This window comes from Emydura macquarii, unplaced genomic scaffold (genome assembly GCF_026122565.2).
Source record: "Emydura macquarii macquarii isolate MOO-44397 ecotype Brisbane River unplaced genomic scaffold, CSIRO-AGI_Emac_v2 contig_2205, whole genome shotgun sequence".
Lineage (NCBI taxonomy): Eukaryota > Metazoa > Chordata > Testudines > Chelidae > Emydura > Emydura macquarii.
In genome coordinates, this window is record NW_027132342.1 from 3,183,419 (window position 1) to 3,198,056 (window position 14,638).

General features: G+C 41.7%; 1 protein-coding gene across 5 annotated transcripts in view; it reads left to right on the top strand.

Annotated features, from left to right (window-relative positions):
- The window catches only part of PLEKHA5 (pleckstrin homology domain containing A5), a 312,397-nt gene that overhangs the window by 209,360 nt on the left and 88,399 nt on the right, over positions 1-14,638 (top strand). For 4 of the 5 annotated variants that reach the window (XM_067559175.1, XM_067559171.1, XM_067559176.1 and 1 more), the window contains exon 10: positions 8,356-8,811. In XM_067559175.1, coding sequence (XP_067415276.1) covers positions 8,356-8,811 — 456 coding nt within the window. Of the gene's footprint in view, positions 1-1,012; positions 1,196-8,355; positions 8,812-14,638 lie in introns of those variants that run through there. The other variant, XM_067559173.1, reaches the window with a different exon arrangement.

The following is a 14,638-nucleotide window of genomic DNA, read 5'->3' on the forward strand; positions in this document are numbered from 1 at the left end:
TATATCGCCACCAGTTAAGTGATAAGCTATAGCAATATAGGGTTTTTTGCCTGCTCTAGTGATAATGTTATCAGCGTTGTGATATGTAATTTTCTTGTGCTGATCACCCAGTACAGTATACTATTTATCTGTGATTGCTGTGGCCTCTTATTCCACAGCCAGGTCAGAAAGTAAGAAGAGGTGACACATCTAACAGGGGTCTGGACTTATCCATATTAAGGGCTGGATTCTGCCATATTAAGGTACACTGAGTAGTCACTTATTTCTTGGCTATCAGTGAGTAAAGTACTATTCAGTGTTTGTAAAGGTGGCAGAATCAAGCTCGAAATGATTTGTACGTACATTTGTAGCAATGTAAGAGTTAATTTCATAGCATTGTTAAACTTGTTTATGATTTTTAGTATCTAACTTAGTTACTAAAGATAAGGAATGAGGAATCTCAGCCTACTCCATCAAAAGCCACATTGGCATCAAGTAGGATGACAGAAATAGAGAATCTTTTTACAAGGTTAGGTTTATTCTAGGTTCCTAACATTTTCCATTGTAAACATTACTCCTCTTTTTTAAACGCTCTACTGCCTCTTTGTTTGCGTCAGGCATTTGAAATTAGTCATGGAGATAAGTCCATGGTCCAGAAAGTCCAGATGTCAGAGAAGTATGTGGCTACATAAAAATCCATCCGGACATTGTCATAGAATCATAGGACTGGAAGGGACCTCCAGAAGTTGTCTTGTCCAGTTCCCTGCATTCAAGGCAGGACAAAGTATTATCTAGACCATTCCTGACAGGTGTTTGTCTAACCTACTCTTAAAAATCGCCACTGATGGAGATTCCACAGCCTCCCAAGGCAATTTATTCCAGTGCTTAATGCCCCTGACAATGTTTTTTCTAATGTCCAATCTAAGTTTTCCTTGCTGAAATTTAAGCCCATTGCTTCTTGTTCTATTCTCAGAGGTTAATTAAAACAATTTTTCTCCATCCTCCTTGTAACAACCTTTTCTTCTTCAAACAGTGTCCTTGTGGATGTTGCACTTCAAGTGTTGGTGCGTCCTTGATCGGAGGGTCTTACCAGCCGTTCTCATCTGGGTCACGCATGCGTCGTCCCCGTCTCATGCTGCCGTTGCCACCCTTTTCGGCATGTGCGACCCAAACTCCTCAGTTCCTTCTCAACTGTCCAAGATAGAGTCCTCAGCAGTTCTTCTAGGCTCATTCAACAAACCTTTAATACATAAGTTTTCTCTGTAAATTTAGTCAGTTTACCCTTAGTTTGGTCTAGTTTAACCCTAATTCTTACCTGTTTAAAAAAATTATATTTCTTCCCAGGTACTTTCCCACATAGCTTAAGTTAGCTTTCCCTTTCCCCTGGATGGTGCGCTATGCCAGGTTCACTTGGCTTCAAACGATGCACCTCCTGCAGGGACACAATGCCAGCCTGAGTGAGGGGGGGACAGCTCAGAAATGTGCCCATTGTAAAAAATTTGAAAAAAAAATTTGAAAGCCGGGGCCAGGCGTGATAGAGATCTTCGCCTGAAACTTATCCTCATGAGAGATCACTCAGACCTGCTTCTGACCCTGGCCAAGGCAAGTCCTTGTCACAGGATAAACCCAGGAGAAAAAGACACTCAGCTCCGCCTGGAGCTAACCAAGCCAAGAAGAGGAGGTCACCACCCACAATGGGTAAAGTATCTGGTACCAAAGAGGCTATAGGTTCCTCAGGTACACTGATCAGTACAAGACTGATAATAAGGAGCCAAGAGGCAAGTACAAGCAGCCACACTTTGAGATGGCACCGTCAAAATTAATGGCTACAACCATCACAATGCCTGCGCCAACAGAGACTTCGGCACTGACAAAAGTGACGCCACCGACACCCACCAAACTGCATGCACCAGCACCAATGATATCTTTGGTACAAATGGCACTGATAACCGCTTTGGCACCTATCTCTGGCCTGGAGCTGACCTCAGCACTAATGCTGGTACCGGCAACACCAGCACAATGAAAACACATGGAGAAGCGTCAGCATCATGAGCAAGAGGAGGAATTTCTAATATCCTCTCCTTTGTTTCTACTGTACGGGACAGATACCTCCCCAGTACATTTCGCCCAGGATGAGCCCATCTCTCCTATCTCGTTCTCTAGTGACGATGAGTACGAAGGTGAAGAGGCTAGATTCTCTCCCCAACATTCCTCACCCAGTGTGCAGATAGCCAAATGTTGGCCACATCCCAGATATCTAGCATATCCTGGGTTTGGACCTCCATGGTTTGGGCCACCAGTCCCCTACTGCATGCAATGGCCCAGATGGGATACATGGGCTATGTACTCTACATCTTACAGACCATTGATCTCCCACAACACAGAACTAGGTTATCAGCAAGATCCATCCCAACAGGTGTGGGATCACCTGAACTTTTGGAGGAAAGTATGCAGAAGGAAACACCAAGCAGTCCACACTAGAACCCATGCAACAGTTAAAGTTCCTAGGTGCATACCTGGACTCCCTCACAGGCAGGGTATCTCTACCAAGAGACAGATTCGATCCAATTCGATCTGTAATCTTTGATAGAGAATAGCCCAACCTTGAGCGTATGCACATCTCCAAATGTTGGGACATATGGCGGTCACCACCTTTGTAGTGCAACACGCACGATTACAGATGCAAGCCCTACAACTATGGCTCTCGACCGTGAACAGACCACACAAGCACCCACTACACAAAAAAGCTGTAATGTCAAACAAAATCAAAGGATCATTGAAATTGTGGACATAGGCCAACAACTTAATAACAGGGATCCTGTTCACACAGGAAACACTCTGTTATGATCACTATGGACTCATCCTTGGTGGGCTGGGGAGCACACCTACAAGAACACACCATACAAGGAGGATGGTCCCTAGACCAGTGGTTCTCACAGATAGATCGTGGGGGGAGGAGGGGCACCATGGGTGGAATTTGGGGAAGAATGCTGGGTGAGGAGCTGGACCAGCTCTATCCCCAGCTCCGCCAGCTGCTGCCACCCCTGCTTCCCTGCCATTACCAGCAATGCCGGGTTCCCTGCCCACAGCAGCCTCCCCCTGCCTCCGCTCCCCTCCTAAGCATCCCCATCCCAATACCTGCCCAGGCTGCCCTGCTGGCAGAGTGGGGGACAGAGCCGGTCCAGCTCCGCACTTTGCGCTGCCTCCTGCAGAAGCAGCCCCCACCCCCCATCCCAGCTCCAGCACACTCCCCACTTGGCGTGCTGCCACTGCTCCCAGCCATCGCCCGCCTCCCACAGCAGCACCAGCTCTCCCGCTGCTACTGGGCACACTCGTTGCTCTCCTGCTGCCTCTGCTCCCCACTCCCCTGCCTGCTGCCCTGTTTTTTTCTGAACGGTGGGGGGGGAAACTCAGGGGCAGGGGAGGCGCAATTGTACAGAAGTCCACGGAGGGCTCCATTTAAAAAGTTTGAGAACCGTTACCCTAGACTAAACAAATGTACACACAAACCTGTTAGAGCAACGTGTCTTCACTTCCTATTTCTTATAGCAGGCAACTCTTTTAAAGATAATGACAGACAACATCTCATGCATGTTTTACATCAATTGACAGGAGCAAGATCCAACTCCCTGTGCACAACATCAACATTTCAGCTGCTTACTTACCTGGGATTCAGAACACCATCACAGACACCCTCAGCAAGCAGTTTGGCAACAATCATGAGTGGGAGTTACACAACGGGATACTGAAAAACATATTTCAACAATGGGGTCACCCCACAATCGATCTGCTTGCCACAATGCAGAATCACAAATGCCATAGCGTTCTACATGGAAAGAATAAAACCATTCAGGAAATCCTCCAAATTTTTTGTATCAATTGCAGAACAATCCAAAGGGAATTCCATATCCCCACGCACACTCAAAGTGAATTTCAGGCTGCATATATACATGTTACACACAAATGACTGTATCAGTACCACAAGGGGTAAGAACACACCCTCCGTCGGCTCACACGTTCACAAAACATTATACTATCGACCAAGCATCACGAGCTGAGGTGGCAATTGGAATTTCAGTGCTCTCCTCCATACAACCTAACAACTTTGAAGTCCTTTCCTACAACTCCAGGTGCTGCTCGAAAGTCACCTGGAGTGGAGCACCGACAGGGATGCTCCTCAAAGAAGAAGAGGGTTACTCACCTTGTGCAGTAACTGAGGTTCTTTGAGATGTGTGTCCCTGTAGGTGCTCCACTACCCACCCTTCTCCACTCTACTTTGGAGTCAAATGTTAGGGCTCCACGGTAGAGAAGGAACATGGAGGAGGTTGGTTCCCATGCATCGAAAAGGGCACCAGTGACGCCGGTACATGTGTGACCCGGACGAGCACTGCTGGTAAAAATCTCCGTTCAAGGATGCCAGGATGCACTAACACCTGGAGTGGAGCACCCACAAGGGGACACATCTTGAAGAACCTCAGTTACTGCGCAAGGTAAGTAACTTTCTCTTATGTACTTGAAAACTGTTATCATGGCCCCCCTCAGTCTTCTCTTCTACAGACTAAACAAACCCACTTTTTAATTTTCCCTCATAGCTCATGTTTTCTAGACCTTTAATAATTTTTGTTGCTCTTCTTTGGACTTTCTCCAATTTGTCCACATCTTTTCTGAAATGTGGCACCTAGAATTAGACACAGTACTCCAGTTGAGACCTAATCAGCGTGGAGTAGCATGGAAGAATTACTTCTCATGTATCGCTTACAACATTCCTGCCTATACATCCCAGAATGTTTGCTTTATTAGGGCTGTCAAATTATTTTTTAAAAATTGCTATTAATTGAGAGATTGGAAAAAATACATTAATTACTGTTTTAATCCCACTGGTAAACAATAATAGAATACCAAATTACCACTATTCTATCTGTAAAATGGATCACTATTCTATCTGTAAAATGGATCACTCTTAGCCAGTGCACTGCAAAAGGTAGAATGTGATCATGTAATTAAAGACTTCCCATTAGGGCCCTCCCAAATTCATTGTCCATTTTGGTCAATTTCATGGTCATAGGATTTTTTAAATAGTCATTTACATGGTTTGATATTTATATCTGAAATTTCAGAGTGTTATAATCATGGGGGTCCTGACCTAAAAGAGGGTTGTGGGAGGCCACAAGGCTATTGTAGGGGGTTTTGTGTATTGCCATCCTTACTTCAGTGCTGCTGCTGACTAAGGTACTGTCTTCAGAGCTAGGCAGTTGGAGAGGAGCGGGCAGTGCAGACATGAGGGTCACATGGTATTGGGGGGAAGGGGGTCATAATTTGCAAAGGGGGCTGGAACCTTTGTAGAAGTGGAGGTGTGGCGCTTCCTGCAGCTGGACAACGTTCCCAGAGGTGGGTCTGATTTGCTCCTGGGAGCGCGGCTGCTGCAGTTGAAGAGGAAGTCCTGTTCCTCCCCAGGTCTGTCAAGGCTAGCAGCTATAACCCAGCGCATGATAGGAGCCCCAGCTGGGACACCCAAGCCCTTCCTCTCCCTGGCACCAGATTGCATGGTCCATGACGCATTTTTTGCGGCCGTGAATTTGGTAGGGCCCCTACTTATCAGTGTGTATGCACAAAGGGGCTGAATTCAAGTTGCACGAGCAACCTTAATTTTGGCATTTTCAAATTTTTGAGAGCTGGTCTTTGAAATTTTTAGCATTCCATTTTTCTTATTTGTAATTAGTGTTCTACCGATTTATCTGAGAAAGATCTTTGGCAGAACCTGTCATATATTTTCTCTTTGGTTAAGGTCCTTTAGTTTGGGTTGAACTGTGTTTAGAGCACATTTTGTAGAAAAAAAATAATTTCACCAAGTACTTACCTAGGCAAAAGTCCTGGTATATGGGTCTACCAAGAAAGAAGATGAGATGTGTCAGCCTTATGGGAATGATCCTACACTCCCACCAAAAAAAGTTGAAATTACGATGAAAAAAATTATAAGTTAATGTTGCCATGTTGACCTGCCAGTAGAAAACTTCAGATGGATCCATCAACACCGTGCAAGAAAAGTGTACATTGTCCTGATGGGTAACCTGTGACTGCTTGCATCAACATAGATGAATGTTTGAGTATTAGTTTGCATATTTCTTAAGTGTCTTTAGTATGCATATTTTCTGCTTCTAACAGCTGGCATCCTGCACACAATGAACATTGCTGTTTCTAGCTGAAATATATTAAATACATTCTTTTGTAGAAGTCCCAACTCTTAATATTTCTCAGAGGGGTGAACATAGAGCTATATGTGTGAAATCAGTAAGGGGTTATTGTATCCTTTCACTTCTTAGAGATTTCATGAGAGAATTCAGAGCAAACACGGACTAGGTGTCTTGCATAGCTTTAATCCAGGGTTTGTCTGCATGAACAATGAGGGTATGTCCACTGCAGAAAAAGGCAACTCTCAAAGTCCAGGTCAGCAGATTCGGGATCACAGGACTTGCTCTGCAGGATCAAAAATAGCAGGGGTGGACTCTGGGCTCTGAAACCCAGCAAGTGGGGGAGTAGATCTGAGTCCCAATGTCTCCGAAATATGACTAGATCAAAGCACATTAACAAACTAATAGTGTATGTTAGCAGGGTGCACACAGAATGTTAGAGTGCAGTAGGCTAGTGCAGGGTAGATTCACACCCTACCTTGCTGCAAACTCAATGTTTGTACAGACAAGCCCTTGTAACTGCTCTGCAAGTTTGAGTTGTTTAGTTTGTTTTTTGGAGGGAGATATAGTGGAGGAAGAGTTTATAATATATCCTACACATTTGATAGATCTGGTTCACCTAGGAGATGCATACTCATACAGAATTGCATTCATCTTTAATTCTTATAATTGCCTGTGTAGTTGTAATGAGTTTAGCTATGTCAATTGTCTTGAACGAAGAGAAATGTACCTACAAAAGAAGGCCCAGCTCCACTATAAAACTATACTGCATAAGTAGTTCAACTTCATTTGTGACTAGTTAAAATCTAGTTGAGCTAGCAGTTGTGGCTGGGGTAGGAGTCTAAGAAATTCCTTGTAAAAACATTTAAACTAGTTGATGTATCTGCAATTCATCGGTGTAGAAGGTAGTAAGGAATTAATTAATAATATGTGGTAACAACTGCTTGGTATTAAAAGATACGATTCTACTTCATGTATAAGCATTTCACCAGTGGAGCATTTGAAAATAATGTCTAGAATTCTTGAAGAAACTATAGGAATAATGGTTAAAACTTTGAAAAGGGAGTCAGGTTCCTCAGTCCTTTAAATGCTTATGAAAATTGTACCCATCATGATTTCACTTGTGAAACTACTCATAAAGTATTTGTGGTTTAAATGAACTTCTGGAATGATACTTAATATTTGTCAGATGTTTAGGCCTTATGTTCAGAACTCAGGCAGACATAAATCAGTGTATATTTACATATGCAATTGATTAGATTGCATGGAAATATAATTGGTGATATGCATCTCAATGTACCATTTGCACATGCGATTGTCAGTTGTGGCACACGTTAGCTACACAGTTGGAAACTTAGGGCTCAAATGTCCCAGTGTTTGAAGCACCCTTGAAACACTAGAATTTAAAAAGAAAATCATTAAGCTCTCAAGATATACATTTCGTTAACTTGTATAATATAAGTACTGTATAGCAGTTGCTGTTTGGCTCCAAAAAATATCATTATGTTGTGCGACAGTTCCATAGTCAGCAGATATTTTCCTCCCAAAATTAAGGAAGCCACAAGTATTTTCCACAAAATATATAATAGCTGAAAAGACAACATACCGGAGAAAGCTAGTTGATGTCAATGACCATATAAAGTTTAAAATAATGTGTCCATTATATATTAAAATGACTAGTATAGACCATTATGAGCTAGACAGCAACATAATATGCTGCCATCTGAAACACTTTGGTTTGAAGTTGGTCTGGATTCCAGGCTGTTTGCATTCCAGAGGCTTTGAGTCCTGAGAAGAGCAACAGAGTATGTACTATTCCAAAGTCATGGCCTTTGGGAAATTAACATCTGCTCTTCCAGTTTCTCTAGCTTGATGTTCTCCCGTTTAGTGGCCACTTACTATGATGGCATAACTTGGAGTTTGCCTAAGTATGGATGTTCCTAAAATAGAAAAAAAGTGGAGATGAGTTCTTTACCAGCCCCCCACCCACACTACTGACCATTTAAAACTGGCCGGGATTATTCTCCCAAAGACCAGCTGTTATAGCTTAATGTGGTTAGACAATGGTCTCTTACAACAATCTGGAACCCATAAAAATCAAGGGGTGTTTTTTTCAAAAGCAAATACTTTATGGAGCTATTACAGTTTGTGTGCAGTATGTTGTTATGCCATTCTCTTCTCTTTTCAGAATAGAGAAGATAACTGAAAACACACCACCTCGAGAAGTGAATAACATTTCAAACCACAGGGTGTTAATTAAACCAGAGGCACAGAATAATCAAAAAAACAAAGAAGTAAGCAAAAACGAAGAGAAAAAGGCTTTGGAAGCTGAAAAATATGGATTTCAGAAAGTTGGACAAGATAAACCATTAACTAAAATTAACAGTGTAAAGCTAAATTCAGAATACAGGACTTTACCAGTGAGCACACTTCAGGCTGGACACTACAGGCCAGTTCATTTAAATGGGTCTGAGAATAAAGCTGTCAATATTGTGCCAGACACTGGAGATGGAGGCCAGCACAATACAGTTCATCCACATATGGTGGAGTCTGAACGAGTCATACAGAGAACTAATTCAATGCTTCAGTTGGAACAGTGGATCAAAATACAGAGAGGAAAAGGGCAAGATGAGGAAACAAGAGGGTAAGCAATTTATTTTTTTTAATTTAGATTTTCTGTCTAAATACTTAGTCATAGTCTTTTTCAGTTGCGAAATTAACTCAATAATTATATTTCCATAAAGTCCAATTTTTGGCGTTAAGTGGTTATCTTGCCTTATTGTGCACACTATTTATCTAGATACGCAATCTAAGCAGATAGTAAGATTCTCTGAAACAGTCACTTAGTCTTAGTAAAAGTTGTATTTAAAGGGTACTGCCAGCTAGTTTTAGGAGCAGAATCTAGGTTGATGAGAAATATATGAATCTGGGTAGGGTGTGGGGAGCATCTTTTTGTTTTTGTTTTTAAATTTGGTGTTGCTGGTGCCTCTAACATAACTTGGTATTGTGTGCCTAAAGAATTACATTGGTCAATTTTTTTTTGTTCAAATTGAATTAAATACAGAGTTCATCCCCCATAAATGATGAAAAGAAAATTAGGTTATTACAACAAAATGTTCTGCTAAAGTCAATGAGTACTTAAAAATGAGCCTAAGAAGTGAGAGATGTAAACTCCAAAATTATACATATTAAATACAAATCTCATGTTCTGGTTTAAATCATGGGGTTTGTGTGCTTCTTTAAGAAAGAAATATGCAGATCAGGGAATCCTGTGATTCCAGGATTACCGTGTCAAGTAGATGCTTTGTATTGTCAATTTAGGTGATACCCGTGAAATGCACGGGTTGTTGGGATTGTGACTTGCCTTCTCCTCTCCCCCTTCCTTTCCTTCTCCCTTGTCCACTCTTCTCCCATTGGTGGGGATTCTGACATCAGAGGAAAATCATCCCTCTTTCCCCTGTGTCTTATCTCCGTGCTCTTCCCTCAGCTGCCCTCCCGCTAGGCTCAGTTCATTGGTGAGTAGTGGGTTTGAACAGAGGTAAGTAATTGATACAGTTAAGGGAGAGGGGAAGCACAAACAAAATTCATATAACTATATGAGGAACTAGAACACTGAAACTAGCATTAAATATCCCTGTGTTGAATATGAAAGCTGGTCAAAAAACCCTTTTTGAGTGAACTCCACTTCTATTACTGTGCAAACTTCAGATGTAGTTAAGAATTTCCCATTCCAGTACAGAGTGGGAAAGCAATGATTCTTTAAAACACTTTTCCTTGTAAAGTCCATGTTTGTGAAATTGTCTGAGCACTGTTTTTATGAATAGGTTTTAGTATTAAAATACTTTTATTTAAGCCCCTTACTTTAAAAAGATTTTGTGCTATCTTTTAAAAGTTTTCGTTAACTTAGAAAAGTATAACTTAAATTATATCATTTGGAGTTTGTCAGGCAGATTCATCTAAATTCATGTTAATAGCTTTCTTCTCTACATATAGCCATGCTTATGGTCTAGCACCTCCAAAGTCTAACAGTGCAATCCAGTGCTTATTTAGAAAACTTGAAAGCTCCTCTATGAATGATTGATACTTTTAAATTGCTGCGTTGCTAGCAATTGTTCTGCATGACAACAGAAGCATAGGGACGTCACTTCCAGGATGTCTATCTAACAGGCTGTCTTGTTTGGCATCCTAAACAGGAGTTTATAATATTCAGTTCTCAAGCTTTCATTTAAAAAATAAATTACACTCAAACATTTTGCTTTCAGTTAATTTTTTATGGGAATGTCACTACAGGAGATACTTGAGTTTTGGAAATTATGCACTTTACATTGTAGGGAGTACAGAGAAAGGAAGAAGATAGGTTGACCTGAATAATCTACTTTCTTGGAATGTTGTAAAGATCTGCTTCTTACAAAGCTATGAAAGTTTACCTTCATCTAACTCTATTGTTAAATTGTTTATAACAGCCCCATCATTAAATATAATTGGTATCTAAGGGTCAAATAGTCTTCCTGATAGATTTGTGTTGCCAGTTGTTCAAATTTTAATTTGTACTACACAGTGATTCTTAAACCTTGACATTGATCACATTATATATGCTTGGGCAATGAGAACTAAGTTTTGTGATATAATTAGATTTTTAAAATTGGAATTAAAAAATTGTGTAACTTGCATGCAGATAGTGATAGTTGAATAGATGTTTTGAATTGTGAAGAAGGATAAAACCTCTGAGTCTCTTCCATTTGGATTCCTCTTATAATTGCCCCAGTATTATGCTGGCTGTATTCCAAAACAAACTGATTCCATTGTGAGAGATGTGTAGTGGAAAACATTAACTAGCAGAACAGAATCTTCTTGACCATAGAGATCATAAATATGGATGGAAAATAGGTAGCACAAATAATATGTTTAGAAATGAAGCTTTATGTAAAGCTCATCAGCAAATTGAAAGAAAAATTGGGCTTGTGCCCTTCTTTGCTTTTTTGTGATATATAAAGGTGGCCTGAAGCTTTTTCCTTTAGAGCAAAGGATTTATAATGCTGCTTTTTTACACTAGAAATTCAGGTTCTGTCTGGAGTGGAAGATTCTGATAGGAGAACTGATGAAATCCCGAGAGAATGAAAGTTTATCTATTGAACGGTGAAGAAAGTTTTAATGTTTAGAACTGGGATTGTTCTATTTTTCAGTAAGGCTGGGTTTTGTTGTTTTTTAAGAGCTATTTAACCTCCATGATGAACAAAGGTCGCTGTTCTTCAAAATGTTAAAAGATTAAGCAAAACTCGATATGCCCAACATTTCGAAGGTTTTTTAAAAACAAAAACACTTTAAGGCTTTATATACATCATAGCATCAAGGGCACAAGCCCAATTTAAAAAAAAACTCCTTTCCAACCACTTCTACAAATAAAGTTTAGAATGTCAGGGCTTTTGGGTGTTTGTAACTTTTGTTAGTTTCAATAGTAGGTATGGTTGCTTATAACAGTAAGTAACTGAAGAAACACTTTTTAGCAATACTTTTAAAGAGGAGCGCACAGTCCACCTTTGCAGTTCAAGATAACCCAAAACACTGCAAGGGGAGAAATAATAGCACAACTATTGATCCCTGAAATTCTGTAATCTCTGCTCCCACCTCTTTTTTTTCGCTGTCCTTTCTGCGTTCATACTACATTCAAACTAAAATCAGTAGATTGGGAGAGATCAATAAAGTTTTCATAGGACAGCTTATGCAAGGCATTGGATGTCCCACAAAATTGCTCATGTACAAAAATAGTTTATTTGTGAAAACATAAATTTCTTCAAAGAATATATTATAAAGGATGTCTAGGCATTAAAAAAAACATTGGAAGGTGTTTTCTGGTACTGCATCTGATCTTGATTCCGCTTGCTGTTCGTTGTTTAGTTTTTCCTTTTTCCGATTTTGTTTTTCTCACATGCCACAAACAGGGAATGCGACTATTCAAGAGAACCATGAACATTTCAAATAGTAAAAGTTTCATCAAATAATCATCTGAAAACAAAAGTTTTCCAATCTTCTGTTACTTTTAATATCTAAAGTTAATGTAACAGTAATAGGTAAAAGTTTTCAACAGAAGAGTGATCGGCGAACTCTTCTTTTTTACAGTTGAGAAATGTGTGCACCAGTGTATGCATACTTGCAGTCTTTGTTATACTGCATTCTCTTTCTGAGCATATTCATGACCAGAAGATTGGTCCCATACATAGTTTTGTATTCCTCTACCCTATATTTTGAAGAGATAACATAAGTTTCCTCCATTTTCCTCTCTACTCCCACACGAGGCAGTCTGTGTTCATAAGAACAGGACACTTGTTTCCTAAGGAAATCATCAGTTACACTCTTTATGATTGAGGGGTACTTTTAGGCTTGAGCTTGTAAGGTGCCACTCTCTATGCCTAAGTCTGAGAGAACTCAGCACATCACAGGATTGAGCACGTAGAAAGCATATCAGCCAACTGTCTCCACCTTTAGAGTAAATGAATTAACTTCCAGACTTGAACAAATCTTAGAGATCACTAATAATCACATGCAGTGCAGACACTCCCAAAGCTTTAAGGAATTTTTATCTTGCAGAAGTGTTTCTGTATGTGGGTCATTTAAAATGCCAGCCATAAAACTGTTGCTGCAGCACAGCAGCTAATATGACCAATTACTTGACTGCACTAGTGTTGCTGCTGCACGCAAGATATCTTGCTTTTAGTAGAGGTTTTTGTGTGAGACTTAGGATTTGGTTAGGTCAGTCTTGCTGGTATCCCCAAAACACTGACAACCCTGCTTTGGGTTTAATCAGAGGATTGAAAGCAGGTCTTCATTTAAGGATTTTTTTCTCGTGCTAGTAATTAATAAATAAGAGGTGGGTGTTTAAGTCTTATGAAGTTTTAGAACATATGAACCAAAACTGAGAGTAGACATTTTTAAATTGCAATTTTTCATACATTAAGAATACAAAAGATTTTCCCAAATTAGATTAGGATTTTCAAAGACGTTTAAAGGCGTCAAAGGCCCAACTCCCATTAATTGGGAGTTAAAATTCAGTGGGAGATGAACATCTAGCTTTCTTGGATTCCTTTTGAAAAATCTTGACTTTTAAAATCCTAAACATTACAATTAGCTAAAAATTAATTTGGCAGATCACCTGGAAAGCAGGGAGGATAAAAATAAATGATTTTTTTTTTTTAAATCAAAATAATCGTCGTCTTCTTCGAGTGATTGCTCATGTCCATTCCACTATAGGTAAGTGCACGCCCCCGTGCACGGGTCCCAGAACTTTTTTCCCCTTAGCAGATCCTGTAGGGCCAGCTCTCATGCCCCCTAGAGTCCCGTGCACATGCCGCAGTATGAGGTACAGCCGGCCCTCCTTCCCCTCAGTTCCTTCTTTCTGCCCATGACGGCTGCTGGAACTAGCCTTCCTCTCTGCAAGTTCTATTCCCCTTCTTTGAACTGTTGGTTATTCAAAGTAGTTTAGTTAGCTTTAAGTAGTTAAGTGTTGTTAAGTGTAGTTAATAAGTAAGACCCTGCGGGGACTTAGGCGGCCGGGCTATGCCCTGGTCTCTGGGATTTAAGCTATGTGCCTCCTGTGGGAAGGCCTTCCCGATCAGCGACCCCCACGATCAGTGCCTTAAGTTCTTGTGATAGAGCACAGAGAAGATAAGTGCAAGATCTGCAGGGCTTTTAAACCGTGGACTCAGAAGGACCGAGAGATCCAGATAAAAGCCTTGCTCATGGAGGCAGCACTCCGCCCAGGGTCCGAGCCATCCTGCTCCGACTCGGCACCGAGCAACATCCCCGGTGCTGAAGAAGGAGACAGTGCACAGTGTGGACACTCCCCTGTGCCGTCGGTACGGGCAGGGTCAAGTGCGGAGATGCATTGAACTTGGCCTGTCAAGTCTTCTCTGGTGCCTGAATCTCTGCGCAGGGAGCCTCCCCTGACTCCTGGGAGTGGGAGAGTGCTTCTGCTGACGCCGTCGACACCGAAGGCTTTTCAGGTGGCAAGAGCCTTATTGGCTTTGCTTACGCCACCTGCGTCCCCCTCCCCCTTCACCAAGGGAGAAGGGACCGGTGTCCTGGGGCAAACCCACGTTGGGTCCCCCGAAGGGTGGTGGAGATCCCTGGTACGAGGAGGAAGATCTCCCGCCGTACGGCCACCGGGGATAGAGCAAGGACGCTCTCCCAGCAGTCACTCCAGGTTGGCATGATTGAGCTGGCCTGCTTTGACTCAAGACGAGGAGTCTCCCTCTCGGTGCCGATGTCGGTCCCCGGGACTAGAGGCAACGCAATCCAAGAAGCGGCACTGGTCAAGGTCTGCTGGGCGGCGCTCGGACAGCTCCCATTCCAGGTCTCCAGCACCGAGGAGTTCGCCCGCACCGAGGCAGCGCAGAATCTGGTCACCGTTGGAGGACCCAGCACCGCGCAGCCCCCGATGTGGAACCTGGTTGCTGGAGTCCAGCTTGGCACCATGG